Below are 24,035 nucleotides of genomic sequence, written 5' to 3' on the forward strand. Positions count from 1 at the left end.
CAAACCTTCTTGAATGCCAAAACATTTCACATATCAGTCATTTAATGATCAGCAGTTGCTTATTACATAACATAAAAGGAACCGAAGTTCCGTCCAAAAACGATGTTATCTAACAATAGATCAATAATCCTTTGTTCCCTTAGGTGTCTACAATGATTGATTACCGATGGTTAATTTCCCAGCGGATGGTAAATGATTCACCCCTTATAACTGGATTAGCTAACACTTCATTGTAGCACACAGAACATTCTCTTAATATGTATGTATAAAAGAAGATGTATGTATGTATGTATGTATGTATGTATGTATGTATGTATGTTTGTTTGTTATATAAAATCGAATGTGTTTCTGTTTACGTAAGCAGTGAATCAGGTGTTCTAGTTGTTAGATTACAGTTGTGGGTCGCAGCTGGGGTGGAGAGAGAGAGAGAGAGAGAGAGAGAGAGAGAGAGAGAGAGAGAGAGAGAGAGAGAGAGAGAGAGGGGAAAACTCAACGTGAGTGTTCATTGTTCCGTCAAAATGTATGCCATCAAGACGAGAGGACCTCGATGAAGTAATTTTTATCCTTCTGGGGAGAAAGATATGATTCTCTCTCTCTCTCTCTCTCTCTCTCTCTCTCTCTCTCTCTCTCTCTCTCTCTCTCCAGCTGCGACCCACAACTGTAATCTAACGACTAGAACAGCTAATTCACTGCTTACGTGAACAGAACCACATTGGATTTTTATTGACTACCCCCAACGTCAAGTTGAGTCAGACGTGCTACCACCATGCCATGATGCCATAAGAGTAAGAGAAAGAGAGTTCCAAGTCGAACACCAGAATGCGTGGCCCAAAAGGTCGTCGGACGGGATAAGAGGCCAGGCTATACGATACTAGAACGATGAAATGGAAACGCGAACGAAGACGGATACCATTGTAAATCCCAGCATTCTTTCTACAAAAGTGAAAAAATTCAGGTATCCGATCTGTCAAATCGCCTTGGAAGAGGGGGAGGAATATTCACAATTTCGGAGCTAGTTTCTTTTCAGATGTCTTGAACAATTCAAGATCGAATTTTTTTAAGAAACTACTCCTCTAGAATATGCAAAACCAGAACCCCGTCAGGTCAAGGTAATTAATTAAGGCATACAATCAACGATACTGGTTTCGGATCTTATCTGCCAAAGGCAATTTACAATGTCAATATGTTTATCAAATTAAATTTCTCTCGTAAACATATAACATAACGGACGAATAATACACGAAAGTTTGAGCAGCAACATTTGAGCCATAAGCGAGTAAAACAGTTGATTGCATCCTTTTTTACGTTCTTAAATTAGGAAAGTATGACTAAATAAATATATGTGTGCCCACAGAAGATTCTATTAACCTATTAACGAACTGTATTACAGTTACCTTATCTATGGAATATGAAATATTAGTAAAATAGTTTACCAAAATGGCTCTTATCCTAAAGATGTTTTTCGATGCATAAACCTGCATAAGGTCGTCAGTTCATCTAGTATCGTTCTTCCTAAATCCGTCCGCTCTAATCTTAGTAGCATGTCTAATTAAGCCAAATTCAATATTGAAAACGCAGTGATGTCGTTTTATTTTCATACTTTCTCATTCGTAATTTTCATTCTTAAATAAATATGGAATTCAAACTATTTTACCAATATTTTTATGCTCAAATTACTTGATATTTAATTGCAGTTTTCAGAGTTCAAAAGCCTAAGTTCACCATATCGCATGTATTCATATCTTGTTCAAAATCAGGTTAAATACACGTTTGGAAGCAGACACAATGACCCCACTATCATCAGCGAACAAAAAACTCTTCAGTGTCGTATCACAGGCACCATGGTTATTTTAGCGCTTTTATAAGGGCAACATACTACTTTCCACAACAGGAAAGTGAACGAACAGTAGTGGTTGTGTAGCTGCAGAACGGGTGGTGTTTCAAAATTATACACCAAGTTCTTAAAATAAAAAACTTCAAAGTACTCTCAAAGCCCAAAAGTACGGCTGATGTTGACATAAGAACTAACAACTGTGTTTACTTGGGAAATGGTGGAATTTTTCTATTTGCTTGTAAACAGAGAAAGGCCAAGACAAACAACTGCGTAACGCAAAAGATACGAGTATAAGACGTCTAGCTCTTATACTTTATTTCTAAATCATTAGCATAGCTTTAAATTCTCCAAATGTTATTTTCAGGGCCTATTAATTATAAAAACCTTTCCAATTCCAAAAATACCATACTTTGGCTTTTGAAGATATCATGTTCAGTACTGGTAACCGTATGCTTTACAGACAAAATACACTACTTAGCAGTGAAACAATGCATATGCACATCTAATTTTAGATGGTTCATATTCATAAGTTATTTGCGCAACTAATTTCAGGTGGAGCAAATCATCAGAGAGATTTACGCACAAAATGCTGTTTCAATATTTACCAAAAGATTCATACTATAATATTTAGAAGCCATATTAAATTATCCAATTAACTTTCTCAACAAACTTACCTGTGTTCACACGAAAAGTGGCAGTGCTGAAACAGGTCAAAGATTTTCCTTGAAGGCACACAGCCCTGTGGAAAGAAAAAGGAAGTGTTAGACAGGAATAATCATTCAGCCGCTTATGTCATTTCTAGACTTTTATCCTTCACGAATCTTCACGAATCTCCAGTTTCCCGGCTGATGACTCTCATCCGAGCAGATCTAAGCCTTCAAACTCTTCTGCAGGTGCCCACAGGAGCCCACCTGACACTAAATCTATCCTGCCATCTGACTCCTAATAAGCTTCTTGAAGCTTTAGTCCTGAATCGACAAAGCCAAGAATTGTATAAACTGAATCCTATTACTTCCAATTACATATATAAGATGTATAGATTTTACGGAAGTTAGTTTACCTGTGTAAAACGGCAAAGGTATGAGCAAGCCGGCAGAAAAAAAAAATATTTGTAAATGGAACTCTAACCACAGACATTGTGAATACTTTTTAACCGTCTGTATGCTCATGGGGCTATCACCTAATAGTATATATATATATATATATATATATATATATATATATATATATATATATATATATATATATATATATATATACTGTATATATATATATATATACATATATATATATATATATATATAATATATATATATAAATATATATACATACATATATATATATATATATATTATATATATATAATATACATATATATTGTATATACTAGGGTGATAGCCCAATGAGCATACGTTTCAAATCAAAATCACTAAACCTTGGAAATAAATTGCAAGCAAAAGAGACCATATTTAAGTGCCGCATCTTGCCGAATGCTGGGCCGGGCAGATGTGTGTGTGTATAATTCCCCTTAGGCGTAAGTTACTCCAAGGCATAGTGAATTTGAAATTAAGCGATATTTGTGGTTTAATACTTGTGAAAAGACATCACTTGCACAGGTGATTTCAAACATTCTACACACACACACATATATATATATATAATGTATGTATGTATACATGTATATATATATATATATATATATATATATATATATATATATATATATATATATATATATATATTAGTATAATTAAATATTACATGATTTACATGGAGTTTTCCTGATTTTATCATTCTTCTGCTTTGTATTTTTTTTTTTTTATCATGCAAGAGAGCAATAATATTGCATACAAGGGGATAATTATTTTATTTTGTAGCAGAGTATATAAAAATCGTAGTTCAATTGCTTTCAAAGAACAAATTGGATTTTTAGTAAATTTACAGCAGATTTTAATCATATTAAAACCAAGACTGATTCTACATATTTTAGATGGAACATTGAGAAGAAAATACAGTAATAAAACACTCAGTGAACACAAAATAATCGTTCCACTTCATGTATTATTTAAATATTCTTCTTAAAAATAGCAACAAAAAAGAAACCATGCTTGTAGTTGCCTCAGAATCATACATGATCAACAAAAACTAGATACCACAGTACAAGATAGTTTTGCATCCAACAAATATCAGGAAAAATCCTTTTGGCTTGCAAAGAACGCCGTCTTTCTTACAAAATGAAGGCCTTACCATTCATAATGAAACATCCAGTTCCATTTCATTTAATATCCGAAGCTCACGCAACGAAATCCACCGGGATTCAAGGAAAGTTCAGTTTCACTGATGGAAACTTTTCCTGTTTTCAATAAAAGAAACCCCTAGTCCGCAAACGTAACCGTTTTGATTTACACAAGAAAATATTAGCGATTCGCAACACACCCTCTGGTCCGAAAAAGTGAAACCCCTTGTTACACTTGAAAGTAACATCCTGGTTCATGAAGAGAAGTTATAATTTAATTCAAGTTTTGGTTCACAAAGATATCCTACTAATCCACATAATGATACTCCTCCGGTTTACAGCAAGACTCTCAATCTACTTCAAGAAGCTACCACTTCCAATCATTAAAATTAAAATATCGTTCTGGAGCACACATGCGCTGAAACCTTCCAGCTCGAAACAGAGAAACTTTGCAGTTAATATAAGGAAACCCTACTAAAAATCAGAGCCCATTTGGTTCACATAAGGAAGCCTTGTTTATTAACATACAAAAACACGTCTTGAACATATCAAGTAACCCTTCTGGTTCATATACTCAAAACCTAGCGATTCACGAAATAAAATAATTCACTTAAGACTTCTACCATTCAACTCAAGGCCGCCACTAACGTTCAGTTATAACTGGGCAGGTCTGCTAGCACGGTAAACCTGTGCAGGGATACCTGAACGTTGATGTGAACAACCTGCAAAACTTGTTCTGTCTGCGCAGGCGACCTGAGCAAATAGTTCATCTCAATCGATATGCCTACCTCGAAACGACCTACGCAGGCGCGCCTGAGCGTTAGTGCGGGGAGGCCACTTTCTTTTGCTCAGTTCTCTCCAAGGACTAGAGTGGAGAGTACGTTCCAGTTAGAAACAGACAGTGCTAAGGTTTACTGAATTTAAGTGTTTATAACTGATGCGGATCTCAGATTAATACATGTTTTAATTTTTCAGTTTTTCCACAATCAGTTTTAATTTTTCAGTTTTTCCACTATCAAAAATAATTATTTATAATGAATGCTGAAAGTGGCGGCATCATTCCTGAATGTCTTGAAGGTTTCACTGAGATCTAAAAGAATGAGCATATTTCAAATTAGTAAAAAAACTGACAGAGACAGTGTCCTTGTCTGCCCCCATACGCTTGTTCATGGTTCTAAACCATATATGCAAGTCATTTTTGCTAAGCGGGATTAAATATTCAATATAGCAAAGTAATGTAAAACAAGAATAGGCACATTGCATATATTCGTGATTATGCATCTTTTATGTAATTCAGTTTTAAAATGAGAACAAAATAAGCTTCAACATAGTAATGGAACAAAATAAAACAACAGTAGACTATGTATGGTTACTCACTGCTTTCAAAATATGTCAATAATGTATAACAGCCATTCCTTCGTTATGTCTCTTTTTTAGGCATTTATTTTTTGTTGCTGTCAGCAAGCCAATTACTGCCAGAGTATCGTCTGTTGACGCCATGGCTGCTACAGAGAACTGCGTGAAAAAAATAACTGTATCGTTAGTGGTGAAGGTATGTCTGCACAGGACCTCCTGTGCAGGCAGACCTGCTCAGGTATACCTGAACGTTAGCGGCGTTCTTTAGATTTCCAATTCGTTACCTAAAGAAGTGTTCTTGGATTTTTTTTTTTATAAAAAATGCCCTTTAATTTATATTCGGAAACGCTACTGGTTTCTATAAAACATCCTTGCTACTCGCAAAAAATCCTAATAGGTTGTTAAAGAAAGCCTTTACCTCTGCCAAAAGAAATCCTCCCTGGCAAGCACATGAAATCATTCCCACTGTCAAATTTTATCCTTCCAGGTTTGTCAAGGGAGAAAGCCTTTCAGGCTGTGATGAAAATTCATCTAGGCTGTCAGAGAAAAAGTCTGTGCATGTATCAAACGAAATCCAAGCAGGCAACCACAAAAAAGTCTTTCCCCGGTCAAATGAAATCCTTTTAAGCTGTCTGAGAAAGTCTTTCCCTTTGCCATACGAAATCCCTCCATATTATTCTTCCAGGATGTCAGAGTAAGCCTTTACTGTTACTAGATGAAATCTCTCAAGACTCCCTAAACAGCCTTTCCTTTTGGCAAATGGAAACCTTCCAGGTTGTCGGGAGCCTTTTCAGTTGTCAAATGGGAGTCTTCAAGGCTGTAAAAGAGAACCTTCCTTTATGATATTCTTAAAGGTGCTCGGAAGGAAACGAAACCCTTCCAGGTGTTCAGAAAGAGCCTTTTTTTTTAATGAAATGAAGTCCTTCAGTGTTGTAACAGAAGGCATTTCCTGTTATTAGGAAAATTAAATCCTTCAAGTTGCCACAGAAAGCCTTTTTTGGCAAATAAATTAAACAATTTCAAGTCGCCACAAAAATCCTTTCTTGTTAACGAAATGAAATTTGTCCAGGTTGCCACAGAAAGCCTTTTCTGTCGTAATGACATAAAATCTTTCCACGTTGTCAGAAAACTTTCCTGTTCCTGAATGAAATGTTTCCCGGTTGTCCTAGAAATCCCTTCCCTTTGTCAAACTAAATCCTCCAAAGTTGTCAAATAAAGCCTTTCTCGCGTTTAAATGATATCTCTCCAAGATGCCAAAGACAACTTTTCCTTTTGATAAATGAATTCTCCCAGGCTGTCAGAGAAAGCATTTCTTTTCCAAATGAACATCTTCCATGGTATCGGAGAAAGCGTTTTCTTTATCAAACCCTCCCAGTGTCAAAGGATATCCTGTTTGTCAAGTGAAATCTGTCTGGTTGTGCTGTCACAGAAAATCCCGTTACCAGAAGAGTCAAAAAACACCCTTCCACTTTGGAAATGACATTTTTACTATTCACGTAAACTCACAATAATAGGATAATCCTAAAAACATCTTTCCCTTTCAGACACAGGACTCTTTTGTCCACAAAGAAACCCCTCAAGGTCACATAAAAACCTCTGCAGTTCACATAAAAATATACCGCTCACTTTTTTCGGGATTAATATAATTCTCACTAACAAAAATGACCCTTTTAAGTACCCTCCTCCACTCCCCCCAACTAAAGAAAAACCTTTCCAAAAACATTGACAACTATCACCCTACAAGGGGAAGGGGGGGAAGGAGTTCCCAGTTTATGTACGAAATCTTTAACCTACCAAACGCAAAAGATGAGAAAAAACTATTTACATATAACTATGCTTAATCAAAAGTCAGCTCAGTTTTAGTTCACATTTATATATCTATTCAATTATCGTAGTTTGAAAAAAGGTCTCCTTCAAAATATCAGTTACTGCAATTGTACCTGTTGCTGGGCTTCAGAACTCATTTCTTTCTCAGCCAGAGAGAGGTGGAGAACTGAAGTCATTCAAGAAACTATTTTGCAATTGATTCCCAAGAAATTAACCAATCTAATCATCTACTATTAGAAAACAGGCAAAGGGTAGATAATTTTTGTGGAAAGTTTCTGGGAAAACACTGATGAGTAAACGGCATTCTTGAAAAGTTGTTAATGGCTTTACCGAAAGTTGTTCACAGAAGATGGACAACTATCTCTTCAAGTTCTGCAAAACTTGAACATTTTTCCGAGAAGGGGCAGCAAGTGAACAAGATGAAAATTTACCCCCCCCCCCCCAAAGTACCTACTTAACCACAACCTGCTCGAAACTGGCTTTGAGCCTTATTTCCTGTAAGACTGAGAAATTTTCGTTTTAGGCAGGTTCACTTAAAATAAAAAATAAAAGTTACTTTGAATCACCTGAAGACTTATCCGAAAAGAAAATTTCACAAACCGCAACACCTCCAAGTTGTAAAAACTTTAAACGCTAATTAAAACAAGGATCAATTTATTGCCAGAAAAATACTAAGGATAACTTTTTGCCAAAGTTTAAATTTCATCTGTATGTTGATTAGAGTGAATGGGCACAAAACTGCAAAAAAAAAAAAAAAATTCGAGAATTAACAAAGTTATATCTTTTAAACAAAAGAAAAACGCAAAGTAAGTGTACACATCCGTATCAACAACATCCATCTTATTCATCCGAGTGAGAACATGAGAACTTTGAAGTATCTCTAACTTGAGCCTAACTTCTAGCTTTCTTCTGAGAAGCAAAGTTAAGTGTAAGGTTATCTTATTTCAGCCCTTGTTCTCGGTCAAAGCTGTGTTTTTAGAAGAATATCGGACGGTGATGGATCTACTCTGCAAGTATTACGTGCGACGTGTGAACACAAACATTTGGAGATGGTACCTCTGACCTAGTTTTCTATAAGAAAAAAAAAATTTACACAAAAATGCTCTTGAAAAAATCCAAGAAATAATGGTGTGCGTGTGTGTATGTGAGAGCACACTCAGCACACACGTGGATGTAAATAAATAAATAAATATATATATATATATATATATATATATATATATATATATATATATATATATATATATATATATATATATGTATATGTATATGTATATGTGTGTGTGTGTGTGTGTGTGTGTGTGTGTGTGTGTGTGTGTGTGTAGGAGCAACATTAATATTGATGGAGTCTTGTCAAACGAATTTGTTATAATTACTAGGGTGCTAAATCGGAAAATTATCTAATTTGTTTTTTTGCCATTCTCATAAATTTCATATTAAAAAAAAGTAATTAGAGATGGAAGAGAATGTTTAGCCTGATGGAAAGCTGACACTCTCAGAATATGCGGATGGTGCAGTTTTAGTCAACAAAACACCACAATATTTATAATATTTATAAACGCTGCTGAAAAGAATGAACTATGTACCTAGAGTTATAGGACTCAAAATAGATCATAAAAAATACCCGAGTAATGAAGACGAAGTGTGTGCAAAGATTGAAATTACATTATATGGAAAATGGGAGAGTGAGGTTGAATATTCCAAATGTTTAAGAACAATGATATCAAATTTAGGTTATCTGAGTTACAATTTAGTGGAAGACTAAAACAGGCAACTCAGGCAGTAGACAGGTTGAAAAAGATGTAGAAACTAAATATAATGAAATTCTTACCAAAGTATAACTGTGCTTAAGTCTAGTAATGATACCATCAAGGAAACTGCGGCGTTCCATATGAAAATGAGATGATAATGAACAGGCTACAGAGATGATTGGACATGTCCTTCGCACAATCACTGCAAGGACAGTACGTGCTAGAGTTAGCAGAGCTCCTGTGGGCACCAGAAGAGTTTTAAGGCTTCAATGTACTTGAATCAAAAGTACGAGAAACGAGGCTGGAAATGAGTGGAGATTTGAGGAAGACAAAGCACAGAAAAAACATGTGCGTGGTGGAATTTCAAAGAGGCCTTATGCGTTATGCAGTTGGAGGCTATGATATACATACACACACACTCATATATATATATATATATATATATATATATATATATATATATATATATATATATATATATATATATATATATATAATATATATATTTACATATATATATATACATATATATATATATATATATATATATATATATATATATATATATATATATATATATATATATATATACACATATACATACATATATATATATATATATATATATATATATATATATATATATATATACACTGTATATAAGACCAATAACTTCTTTCCCATGACAGAGGGTGGTTACAGAGAGAAAATACTAAGTTTTCTTTAAATCATTACCTATGGACTGGCCGAATAAGAGCGACAGCAGACATCTTTCAACTCTCGAGTGTCATCAACAAAGGGCTGACGTGACCACGTGATTAAGAACGGTAACAACCCTGGCAGAAATGCCGCAGAGGCGATCAAAGTCGTATATAAATTCAACAAAGGGATATACCAAGCTACGCTGGAGGTACTACTTGACTATGGAGGAATTTGTAGCCTACCAACTGCACTAGTTTTCAGCATTACATAGACGCCCATAAACGTCAATCCACATTAAAAACGCTAACAGAATGCATAAAAATCGTCCATAAGGAGTCTTTCAAACGGCTGAAGCCGCGATCATTCATTAACAGCGACCGAATCTTGATGTCTACTGATACGCCCATTTCATTCTTCCCTTTGTAATAAGACCTCAAGATGGCAAAGTCGAAGCCAGGAATAACCCTGGTTGGAATACCACCGAGAACGACTTCTACACCGCACAGAAGCATAACTCAAGCACGACAAAGACCCGTAACCAGGCCAATGCCTCCGCCCCTACGTCGCGCACACACGCAACAGCCTCAAAGACAGCATAGGGCGGCGGCTCAGAAGCGTGAAAAAGGCACATCCCGCTTCACCGACCACCAATTCGGGGAAAGAGAGGGACCCATGTTAACTCAGCACTGCCTTGGCAATTTTTGTATTTCACTTAAAGGTCCGTAATTTCTAAGTAAATGTGTACATTTCCCGGTGTTGATTCCTCTCTTGGTCGACTGTGTCCAGAGGTCCACACCAGGCTTTTTAATCCCTTTTAAACTTTTGGGAAATAGTTCTTGCAAGCATGAGGCTGGCTTAATCTAAACGGACCAATGTTATCCATTCCTAAATACATCACCGCAACGCGATATACACAGCTGTCAGCAATAAAAGGGCACAAATTCAAACAATATTTTCTTAACTTTCTTAGGTTAACTCATGGAAAGAAGTTATAATGACACACAAAACCTTGATAAAAGCTCTCTCTGCAAGAAATGACATTCATTTCAACAGAAACCATTTATGACTGAGACTATAACCTAACAGTATATGCAGCGTCTGAGGAGTGAATGAAGAGGTGAAGAGGTTGTTTAACAAATTTTCCTTATTAGAAGTAAGGTATGAATGTTGAACCCGAATGAAAAACAATTTTGAAGCTGCTGAGATCGTTTGTATAGGATCCGTTGTGTCGGAGGTATCAAAGGAGTGAGAAATGTGGAAATACTAAGAAGGCAATAAAAGTCTACTGCAAGAGAAAAGACGTCAGAGGAATAGATGAAGATAAGCTCGTGAAGAGATTGTACAATTCTGAAGGGTTAGAATGTAGTAAAACAGGAAGGCACAGAATGTGCTGTATGGGTGTTAACAGAATGTAAGAGGTATTGGAAAGGAAGAGGGTTATTGTCCATGAAGCGCACAAGTGATTGAAAGATAAAAAGGCCTACGACGCAATAGGAGGGTTCAACGCAATACTGATGAGCCTTCTGTGTAGTTATACCAAATGGCTACTAGTGTTAGTATTATCCACATGGGCTTCATCCACGTTTCTACAGATACATAATAAATGTAACAGAGACCACCACTTCATTTTATTCCTGGTGCTACTGCCCGTAATGAAAAATGGCTCACTGCTGAAAGATTATATATATATATATATATATATATATATATATATATATATATATATATATATATATATATATATATATATATATATATATATATATGTGTGTGTGTGTGTGTGTGTGTGTGTGTGTGTGTGTGTATGTGTGTGTGTGAACATACGACTCTTAGCTTATTCGGAATGTGGCTTCGCTTCGGGAACACTTTCTCAGAGTAATTTACATCGACTCAGTTTTTGGCTAACCTTCAGTGCATCCCTTCGCATTACAATGGGCTATCGTAATGACCTTGTGAATATGGCAACCATGACATAAATGACGTCGTTGAGCTTCAGGAGGCGCCGCTTGCTGAACATTCCATTCGCAGCCAGGGGTTAACGTAGCAGATAAGGAAATTGCATCAATAACGGAAATGTACCCCCACTCATCTAACAAACGTATCCAAACAATGATTTAATCTAATACTTTATCCTAATTTTAACTCAAACTCTTTATTTAAGAGAGAGAGAGAGAGAGAGAGAGAGAGAGAGAGAGAGAGAGAGAGAGAGAGAGAGAGAGAGAGAGTTGATTTATGAAAATCCCGCTATAAAGCCTGGCACTTGGGCAGTGTCAGCCATTCAATGCTCTCGACAGTGAAAAGATGGAGTTTGAGTGGTTGGACAGCAAGGCTGAAGAATGGAGCTGCAACACTGCTGGAGTATGCACGCGAAAATTGTTTTTAAGGAGAAATAAATCTGAAAACTAGGTCACACGTATGACAACAACGTGGCCTTTCCTTCACAGCTGGGAGAAGAAAAAGTATCACAAGATTTCGAACGCTCTCATTAGAATTTAATCCTCTTCCGCTGCAGTGACATTTGAAAGAAGGTCACATCCTTGGGTGTGCCGAATATCCGGGTTATACATACTCTGACTTACTTTCGAGCCTCGTTAACAGATGGCGGCAGTTAACGAACCGTTATCAAGAAAGAAAAACTGACATGAAATGGTACTGAATTTTTATGAAATACTTTGACGATTTCAACAGAGTTTGACAAGCATGAAAATGCAATCAATCACGTAAGTAATTTTACACTATTGTCAAATGGCAAGCCTACTCGTTGCTAAGTGACACAGATGAAATCTTTCTTACCCTATATATACAGTATATATATATATATATATATATATATATATATATATATATATATATATATATATATATATATATATATATATATATATATATATATATATATATATATATATATATATATATATATATATATATATCCATATATATATATATATACATACATACATTATCATACATATCTACATACATATATATATATATATATATATATATATATATATATATATATATATATATATATATATATATATATATTGGATATAGTTTTTGTACATTATAATAAAAAAAAAACGAACACCAACTAGGATCTTCATTTCTCAACAGACTCGACCCTTACCATAAAAGGGGAACCAAAGTCCACTTTGAAAACAAAGATCATACTCTCTCATCCTAAGCTGAAATACCAACGAATAAAGAACAATGCAAAATGGGGCACTCCTTGTGGTGTGGTTTTGCTTTCATAATTCACAGATCTCCCTCAACAGATGCTCAAGTTGCACTTCGTTAGGACACTGCTATGACTATTGACGAGTGATTGACATTTATGTATTGGAACTGGATACCTTCATACTCCTTTAAAAGACACTGGCTATAAATTATCGATAACTGAGTATTGTGGCAATCTTTGTTCTTTCTCCGATGTTGATGGAAAGCAATTAGTTAAAAATTGCATTCTTTCGTTTTCAGAGCATATAAAACCTGTTTAAAAGAAATACACAGAAATGTCCGCAGTATACAAACCATTATAAACGAAAAAGTACTGGTCGAAGCATACTTCTTCCAATGAGTTTATATGCATCCGATAATTGTTTAACAGCCCTGGCAGACAGCATTACCACTGTACATATAACGTATACTGGACTTTGTATTGTTAAATAACATGAATATATGAAACGACTTATTTTCTTCGAATTATATAACAATCACTTCCTTTTTTAATTACCTTCGACATCAATTTATAATGTAGTGTTTGGTAGTATGAGAAAAAGTCCAAGGAAAGTTCTTGTTCAACACGAAAAATGCTATGGTTTGCTATTCATATTTAATTTCCCAGGAGGTTGACAGACTTGAAAAGAGCAATACTTCCTTGTAATATCTTTTGTAAAGTCAGCATCCTTAACTAAAGATACCGTCACAAACCATTTACCACCCTTCATCGAAAGAAACAGGACTAAGGAAGACACACGGCGTTGATGCCCACCTAGAAGTTTTAATTCATAAACATCAGTTTTCGTCGATAAGCCTACAAAACATAACCGGGGAACACGCTTCTCATCTCTCTCTCTCATACACAAAGCAAGGCCTAAGAAATGAATAATGGTTGATGTTTAGAAAGGAAATCCTTTTAAAGAGCCTTTCATCTTGTCTTTTTTTTTTTTTCTTGATACACAATGACTTTGGAAGCCATCACTCCTTTTACTCCTTGCAAATGAAAAGAGAAAATAATAAAGGGATATTTATCATACTTTGCCGTTATACAATACAAACTTTTTTGTTTGCAAACATGAGAATAAGCCTTTTTACAAAACCGACAGAAGTATAAAATACACTCGGCATGCACTAATGTAAAGGATTTATTTCGTGTATCGTGATAATTTGTGATATGGAACAGAATCTCAAAAAAAGTTATATCCAATCATATTTGGGTATACCGAGTCGTATCTTTTTCAAACAACATACTGATCTCTATTATTTTACCTTCATAATCCCCATTACCTCTTCTGTATCCTTGCTATCCAGTTTAATTCTACAATGTACAAGAGAAAACGAATTCTTCGACAAACCTTCCTACTGAATCCAGGAAGAGGGATCATATATATATATATATATATATATATATATATATATATATATATATATATATATATATATATATATATATATATATATATATGTAAATATATACATGTATATATATATATATTTATTTATTTATCATTTATGTATGTATATATATATATATATATATATATATATATATATATATATATATATATATATATATATATGTGTGTGTGTGTGTGTGTGTGTGTGTGTGTGTGTGTGTATACTGTACTTAATGATTCTTTATATTTGACAATATTTGGTACTAGGTAATGCTACCCGAATTCCAATTACTAATCTTTTAGCGTTTTATATCTTAGTTGATTTATTAACAACACGCACTTTAAGCGGAAAAATTATGTGCAGGTTTTCTGTGATATTTATTACTGGTGGAATATTTATCTGCAGTCTGGATGTCTGCAGCCTTTCGGGATCTTCATCTTTAGGACAAATGTGATCGACGTGGCAGTTTCCTTTCACCTGACAATTGTTATTCAGAAAAGAGACTGCGCGCCGGAAGGTATTTTCTTTGCCAATCTTTCATAAGCAATACTAAATCAACTTGAGGTTATTCCCTTGATTACAAGATAACCAATTTTGATGTGATTTTCTGGAATATTATTTACTTAATTAGCCCTAGTCTTCATAAGGACACATAATAGGAATATGAAATCCGTACTTAATTATGACAAGTGGTTACCGGTTGAACTCAGCTCTTTTAAGGAGTTTATGTTCCTTACATCACAACATTAGGAAATCCTTAACCTCCTTTGTACACAGGTGTGCTCACACAAACAAACAAACAAACAAACAAACATATATATACCCCCATACAGACACAATGCAAAAAATATATATATGATATATTAATTTATATATATATATATATACATACATATATATGCATAAAATCACCATACACAATTTTATATATATGTTTAAAATCACCTATATATACTACATAACATATACATTGAAAATCATATGACTCATAATTATATATATATATATATATATATATATATATATATATATATATATATATATATATATATATATATATAATGTGTACTGCATATTTTTTTAACAATGTGCCGTTCCTGAAGTCCTGGTGGCTCCACCTCACACCCCTATACTGCACATTCTGGATATTAAAGCCCTTCCTTTTCAATAACTTTCGCAGCACCTATACAATCCTTTCTAGGTCTTCACTTTCTCCAGAACACTTCTGAATTATACACTCCTTTGACCAACTTATAATCATCCACTCTCTCTATATGAGTGAACCATCTCAAAATACTCTGATCCACTGTTTCACCTGTAACATTTTCCTCCTTTTAAGACTCTCCACATTTAAGATCCTATCAATTTTGTACAAAAACTGATCTACGCATTTTTTTTATTTCATTTACATCCAACAACCACACTTCACTTCCATAAAGGAGGATTGTCTCAGGAATCCCTTCACACATTCTCAGTTTGGATTCCGTGCAAAAAAATTCTTCCCATTCTGTTGCTTATCTTATCTCTCATACTACCTACATCATCTACATTTACTCCCAAACACTTATATAAATAAACCACTTCAATTCTTCCCCCATTCACTATTCCTTCTTCCTGGTTTCCAATTGTGCTATAGCTTTCATCTTGTTTACATTTATTCATAACTTTTTCTTTAACAAATACTTTGAAACTTTTATTTCTTTCTGCAGTTTCTCTCTACTTTCTCAAACAGCCATGGTATCACCTGCAATTATTAACCATTCCAAACTCATTTACGACGCAGTTCATGCATCCTTTTACCTAGGCTAATCTTTTTGTCACTTCATCAAAGTACCTAGATATTTCTTACCCTACCAATCCTTCTTACGCTGTATAACCTATCATATTTTATTCTCACTAAACATCCACACTTAAATTCCATAGGGAGAGATGGCTCAACAGTCCCTTCATACATTCCCAACTTGGGTTACACGAACAGTCTCTTCCCAGTCTTTCTTGCTTCGCTTAATCTGTTACACGAACAGTCTCTTCCCAGTCTTTCTTGCTTCGCTTAATCTGTTACTTGCCTCTTCTCCCATCTTACCAATATTTGCTATGTTTACTCCCAAAATACTTATAAGAATCAGCAAATTCCATTTTTATACCACCCACATCAACATCAATTGCTCCATGTTCCTGGTTTCATTTTACACTCATAACCTTGATCACATTTCCATGTAACTCCTTTTGCGTACACTTTCAAACTTTTGCTAGTTTTTTAAATTACTTTTTAATACATAGCCGGTTTGCTACATACCCACTTCTACACCGAAACGGTCACTCTCCTGCCTGCATATTCTAACACGTTTCTTTTTGTATACTGTAAAATTTTTAACATCTCTCAGTAACTTATAATCCATATAAATATATATATATATATATATATATATATATATATATATATATATATATATATACATATATATATACATATATATATATATTATATAAAATATTTATATAATATATATATATATATATATATACATATATATATATATATATATATATATATATATATTTATATGTATATATGTGTGTGTGTGTACGCATGTGCATAAACAAATCAACGCATGTTCTACTCACTTCAATACTATATCCATTGCGCTCTCAGGAAGTATTTTGGGATGAAACTGCTAATCATGCGTGTTACATAATTGCTATGATCCACAAGTCACCTGCAAGGCATTTATTCGCTGCTGCTCGTAGCGAGCAAGTCCCTGTGATGGAATAAGCCCAGCTCAAATTAACATCAAGCTCCCTACTTCAGCTAAGGTCAATCGTGGAACAATGGCTTTTACGAAACGTGACTAAACTGTTCTATCTTACCTGGGCAGCATATATATATATATATATATATATATATATATATATATATATATATATATATATATATATATATATATATATATATATATATATATATATATATATATACATAAAAATGTGAGTATGTTTGCGTATGGATGGATGTACGCACATCCGTATTTATATATCAGGATAAATTATGAAAATATTTTTTCATCTCTATCGACTTCTCAAATCTCACTTATTTAGAAAGCAAGGGAACCGACATCATCAATTATGAACAGAGATCCATTCATAACAGTCAATAACGTTAAATTAAAAAAGAACATAAATGAATAAATAAGATATTCTCAGAGTTTAATGCTGAAGTAGCTACTTCACGTTATGTAAAGGATATTAAATAATAAAGGAATATCTGAATAGCCAGGAATACATATTTATTTATTTACTAGAGAACGGCTCCCTTACTATGACTTCTTTGCCGTTTGATTAAGGCGGTCTTGAGCCAACATGGGTTCTTGCTCTTTCAGCAACTTATCCCTAAAGGCTTATTTCAAATGTTTGCTCACACCTTGGCTAAAGTCTATTTACAGAATGTGTGGATTTGCCATGGCCTAGCGTTACAACAAGGACATCAAATTTGTGTTAGACTTGAAAAAAAAACAGTACAGTTCTCCCTGATGTAAAAACATTAACTAAAAATCATCCATATAAGTCATGTCTGAATACATTACAAAACCACAAATATACAAATTTTAGCTAAGTACGGATATTATTCAAATTATAGTTTTCCTTGCCACACTCAATGCAATATGTTCGCTTCAGGTTCAAGAAGGGTTTTCGTAATCTATATAATAGTAAAATACTATATAGAATTCAATCAAGAGCTTACTATGGCTATGATATTTTATTAAATTATGAAAGACGAATAATAAGAAAAATGGTAAACTTGCCCCGCATCATCTTCTTCGTTAAACTCAATATTCTGCAAGTTAGTCCCGAGACCACGAAGGCATCTTATAGTCTATGAGATAAAAAAAAATGTGACCATCTGTTTGCCTGTGGTAATCTATGTTATAGAATTTATCTCTGAGTTTACGATGATTTAAAACCTAAAAAAAACTGTGGTAAAAATAAATATAACTGATGTGAGAAACAATCTTGGCCAACAACACCTTTCTCGTAGCAATGAATGCTCTAGGAACGTGTGCAGGTTCCACGGTGGCTTTTTGAAAGTGAAAAATTGATTTATCAATTATTTTGTCTAATGCCTATGGCATACCTTGCAAATACACAGTTAATGATTGCGAGACTTACTTCGCCATTTGCACCTAAAGGAAATAAGACTATCAAATGTCATAACTTTCAAACAGGTTTAATTCAGTTTTCTTTATTATGACTGGTTTGCAGTACTTGAAATATAACATAATAAAGCTACAAATCCAAAAGCTTTAATATTGCAAGAGTGTTAAGTTTAATTCTACTGTTAATTATTTCGGAGCAAAAATTATGCAACTTTACGAAACTTAAAGATTACTGTTCATTGCTCTTCAACTCTGTGTAGTTACCATTAAGGTTAAGAGTCTACTGGCTAACGAATAATCTAAAATACCTCTCTTAAAAATGGTCGAATAAAGAAATCGTTGAAAAAGGATTTCTTATTAACTGACAACACTGGAATCAAAACTGAACCACTGAAGTACGACTACAGCACAGTTTTTTGTTATGTCTTTGTTCGTCAGAGAGAGAGAGAGAGAGAGAGAGAGAGAGAGAGAGAGAGAGAGAGAGAGAGAGAGAGAGAGAGAGAGAGAGAGAGGATATTAAGGAAAATCTGTTTTTGCCTACATTTTCTCGTTCGGTGTTATCGTTCTAAAGTATTTTTTCTAATATTTCTGCTTAGTATTTAAACTATCACACTCAAGCTATCTATACATCGCATCCCAAATACATTTGTTTTATGCATTACATAACAATCATATTCCAGGTGCTTTTGTTGGGTATATCATCTTAATACTTACATGACCTATTAATATGTGAATTGTAAATAACAGACTGAAAATACATCGCTTAGCAAATGCTTTAGGAGTAAGACATACAAAATACAACAAGGTTCCATTTTCCTACTTCCAGTTTTGAACTTCTGGCCCCCTTTCCGTGCTCAAGCTCTATGTGTGTTTTTTTTTTAACTACTCTTGAAAGCTTTTCAATTATTTTCCATTAAGAGAACATATTTCTTCCTCCCGTTCATCAATAAAAACCTTTAAGCTTTCCATTTCCAAAGAACGTTTCAACTCTCTCTCTCTCTCTCTCTCTCTCTCTCTCTCTCTCTCTCTCTCTCTCTCTCTTTCGCTTGTCATTTCGTAAGACGTCCGGGCATACGTTTGCTGTATGTCAAACCATGCACTTTTGAAACTGAAATCTGAATACTTTCTATTTCATAAAAAAGTAATATTCAAGTAATTTCATTAAGGCATATATATATATATATATATATATATATATATATATATATATATATATATATATATATATATATATATATATATATATATATATATATATATATATATATATATATATATATATATATATAGATAGATAGATAGATAGATAGGTAATTTTTTAAGACACTAAGACATGATGAAGAGCCATATGCTAAACCACAAGAAAATGATAACTCCAAAATACTAATAAAAGTCTGCGAAAAACAAAAACCACTGGAAAAAAAGCCCTCTAAAATAAACACCGATTTCCGGTTGACTTATTTGGAAAACGCACGCATCCTATTTCACTGAACATCTTTTGCGGGATCGCTCCTCACCCAGAGGTGCAGAGGCAGCCCATCCATGAATATTCATTAATGGAAGTGACTGATCGTGAACGGACGGAGCTTTATTAAAGTCCGGCCAACTCTGCGACTCCCGTACGTACCAAACAGTTTTCTTCCCAAAACGTTAGAAATATTAAAATTATCTCCCTTTTTAAATCCGAAACAAGATCACCAGTGAAATCTTATGCTAAGTAATAGAATTAATTGGATATTCCTCACCATGCTACTAAGAAATAAAGATAGCTTCTAAGTCCAATAAATAATAGCGGTAAAAATAGATTTCTCCTCCCTCTTCCGCTTCCCATATACAAATTTGCATCCATTAGGCTAAAAGGAGAGTCAATCGCTTCTTGCAGAATTAAGCGTCACTCTTTTTGGCGAGGATATTATGTTACACGTTATTTTGGCTTTTTGTTTTAGGCAATCTAATCTCTCTAAATCTTCTCCTAATGACCAGTAGCGCTCAGGGAATTCCCAATAAATATAAGAAATGGATGATTGAAAGATCTCTGATAACATAAACAATGGGCGCCTTAAAGCTACTCAAATAGTAACGTAGAGTTTTCCTTAAAAGAAATGTCTCATCACATGATAAAAAACTCAAAAAGACGAAAGCTAGATAAGAAAAGGAAATATTTTTTTCTTTTTAGTTTTTGGTCTGCTCTTTTAGTCTTCATGGGACGGTTTTCTTAATTAAAAGCAACAAAAGACCTGAAAAATCAAAGTGAATGGAGCACTATCGAGCTCTCTTATTTTTGTATTAATATCAGTCTTCCATTCAGCCGACAACATACGGACAAAGATTTGATACTAAACGGAATGCAGTTTAATACAGGGACTTTTCAACTCTTTATAATTAAAAATATTTCATTATATTTGAAGCATGATACATGGAAGCGTTACACCTTACTACAGCGAAAATTTGAAGTTTAATTACACAGCTTTAAATGATAAAATACAAAGGTTAGAAATTTGATACCAAGACTTGCACGCTTCCAAAACTTGAGTCCCCACGGTTGAAAGATACAGCGAAAACTCAATTTTTTTTTCAATATATTTTCAAGACTTTCTGTATACCCAAATACGACAGTGTGCTTACGTTGATAAATTCAGTAGCGCGAAGCTCGATATCCGAAAATATCCGTACACTTTTCTTTTTTAGAAGAAGCCCATAAAATATAAACCCTGACATACAAAAGTACCTATACACTGGACTTCTATAACAGAAAAGTTAACAGTTGAATGTCACATACACACTTCTACATATCATGTAATAAATGTTACATGAAAGTTCAGCGACAACTCTTAGTTTCATGTTTGATCCTCGGACTGACGAACGTTTTGTTATAATGCCTTTTCTTTCTTTAGTAAACAGATACATACTGTACAATTCATAAATAGGATATTCCGGAATGTGAAGTTAAATGTATGGAATGATCAATATACTTCTGACCAAGTTTCATAGCTGGTAGATGATATTTAGAAGATGAACCCCAATTATATAGAACAATGGAACAAACTCACAGGCTCCATTGACGTGAAATTCAAGCTCAAAAAAAAAAAAAAAAAAAAAAAAAAAAAAAAAAAAAAAAAAAAAAAAAGGCAAATCCTTAATTTTTGGACAAAACTTCCAATCCACACACCTCCAAGCAAGAATGCCATAGTTTAAAGCAAATATAAGATAAAAATATACACATGAAACTTTTACAGTTTGGTGAACGATATAGAATAAGTAATATAAAAATATCTATAATTTGTTAAGCGTTAGTTGAAATTTCAGTATGCCGACAAGGAAACTCAGCAACGAGCTGCAACAAATCCTCGGTGTCCGAGAATGCTCAACATGCAAAGGAGAGCTTCAGTCAGTAACACGAAATGCTAAAAAGATTTTACTTTCTCTTGTTATTACAAACGAGAGAGAGAGAGAGAGAGAGAGAGAGAGAGAGAGAGTTTTTTTAAAAATAGATAAAAACGTATCAATAAAATATCGCTGGAAAAGTATTCTTAATAATCTATCTATCTATATATATATATATATATATATATATATATATATATATATATATATATATATATATATATATATATATATATATATATATATATATATACATATATATATATATATATATATATATATATATATATATATATATATATATATATATATGTATACATTTCAAGATAAGATTCTAAACAAAATGATTGTATATAGGCATAACTCGCAGATTAATTGTGGCATCAGTCACACTAAAAGTCACTGAAAATTTTCTTACGACGCAAAGGAAAATATTTTCATACTACCATTCACTGTGCCGCATTCATGGCTTATTTACCTTCACAGCCTTTCTCTTCCTAACATTTGCTTTCAATTTACTCTTCTCACAAATACTCTCCAGCTTCCAACTGTCACCAGCTGCTGCAGCTTCTTTGCGGCACCAGCAATTAAACTATATTCTGTAAACATGAGCTACTTAAAACTGCATTTGCATCATCTTTCTCATTACAGAAATTTGAACCTATGTATGTCCTTACCACGACTCCTCTCATTACAGTTTGTATAAAAATAACGCAAGAGAAATCAGAAATCCACTCTAGGCCCAACACCAGTCACTCTCCCAATAACAGACGCTTTACTTCCATAAAAAAAAACAGCAAATTACTTGAAACACCATATAGCCTGAACAGTCTAGACTACACAATTCTATCAACTTTAACACCAGCATTTTAAAGGATCATGTACACCATATACAACTGTTTCCCTTGCACTCTCAAACCGTTGTTTCATGAACACCTGACCCTTACTCCCTCCTCCTTGTCTAAACCTACACCAATCTTCTCTATAAATCTTTCAGTAACTTTTGTATCCAAAATCCTACCATACACACTTCCAATTCATTGATATTACTTTCTCATTATTCTTACAATCACCTCTACTCTATTTCTTATCATGCGAAAGAATATTATTCATTGTCTTTTCTTTGGAACCTTTCCCTCGCCAGACAACTTTTACACGCTACCATGGACCACTTACCCACTAGCGCCACTCTTATCAGTCACTCCAACAACCATCCTCAAATTTATACTGACTCCATACACTTTTGAATCACTCAGATCTGATTTTCTTCTATCCTCCGTATTCTACAACTGTTCAACATTATCACTTCGTTGACACATGATCACTCTCTTTAGACAGTATCACTTCATTTGAAAAGTCTTTTTTTTAATAGCTCATTAACCTCTCTCTCTGCTTTCACTTCCCTTCAGTGGAGTATCTCTTTCCCCCAAAAGTACTTGCCCAGATTCACAGACGTACTTTCAGTTCGTTTCCGTAAGAGTAATTTCCCTTCACTTTACTTGCATACTCTCTCCATCGTAAATTACACTTTTGTCAAAACTGCAGTGCATCTTTCCCCAATTTTTTCTACACTGAAATCGTGTTTCATTTTACGCCACTTATCCTTTCTAATCCTTCTTCCTATACATCTGTGTCTACACAAAGCCTGTGGCCTCAAGGATCCCATCAATGAATTTTATGTAATACTCTTATACTCTTATCACTACTTTAGTGTCTTCAGTGCCCTTTATCCTTATCCACTTTTATCCACAGTCTCATATCTTTCTTTTCAAACTCACCATTCCTTCCTAAAGAAAACTATCAGATAATGGTCATACATCTTTCCAGTCATACTTTTTCATACCATTACTTCTATTAACTAGCTATTCAGTTCATTACATACTAACGCAATTAAACATGCCCGCTCCCTAACCACTGCCTCTACCATAAGTTGACTTAGGGACATTCTTCTATGAAAACCACATACTGTATTCTACTCGCAACAATAAGATTTTCTTAAAACATCTCCATTAACCTCTCTCCGATCTCATGCACCTCCGACATTCTATATATACCATCTATTAATCTAACATTAGCATTTGCATCTAAATCACCCAGCTTAACCACCCTTTATCATTCTCCAAACCCTTCCATACTCTAATTCAGACTCTTTCTCTTGCATTCACATTTTC

At 34.0% G+C, this 24,035-nt stretch overlaps 1 protein-coding gene across 3 annotated transcripts in view; it reads right to left on the reverse strand.

Moving 5' to 3' along the window:
* LOC136849080 (uncharacterized) overlaps positions 1-24,035 on the reverse strand; it is a 1,041,516-nt gene that overhangs the window by 645,845 nt on the left and 371,636 nt on the right. For all 3 annotated transcript variants that reach the window (XM_067122009.1, XM_067122007.1, XM_067122010.1), the window contains exon 4: positions 2,509-2,573. In XM_067122009.1, the coding sequence (XP_066978110.1) occupies positions 2,509-2,573 (65 nt within the window). The remainder of the gene's footprint in view (positions 1-2,508; positions 2,574-24,035) is intronic.

This window comes from Macrobrachium rosenbergii, chromosome 20 (assembly GCF_040412425.1).
Source record: "Macrobrachium rosenbergii isolate ZJJX-2024 chromosome 20, ASM4041242v1, whole genome shotgun sequence".
NCBI classification, from domain to species: domain Eukaryota; kingdom Metazoa; phylum Arthropoda; class Malacostraca; order Decapoda; family Palaemonidae; genus Macrobrachium; species Macrobrachium rosenbergii.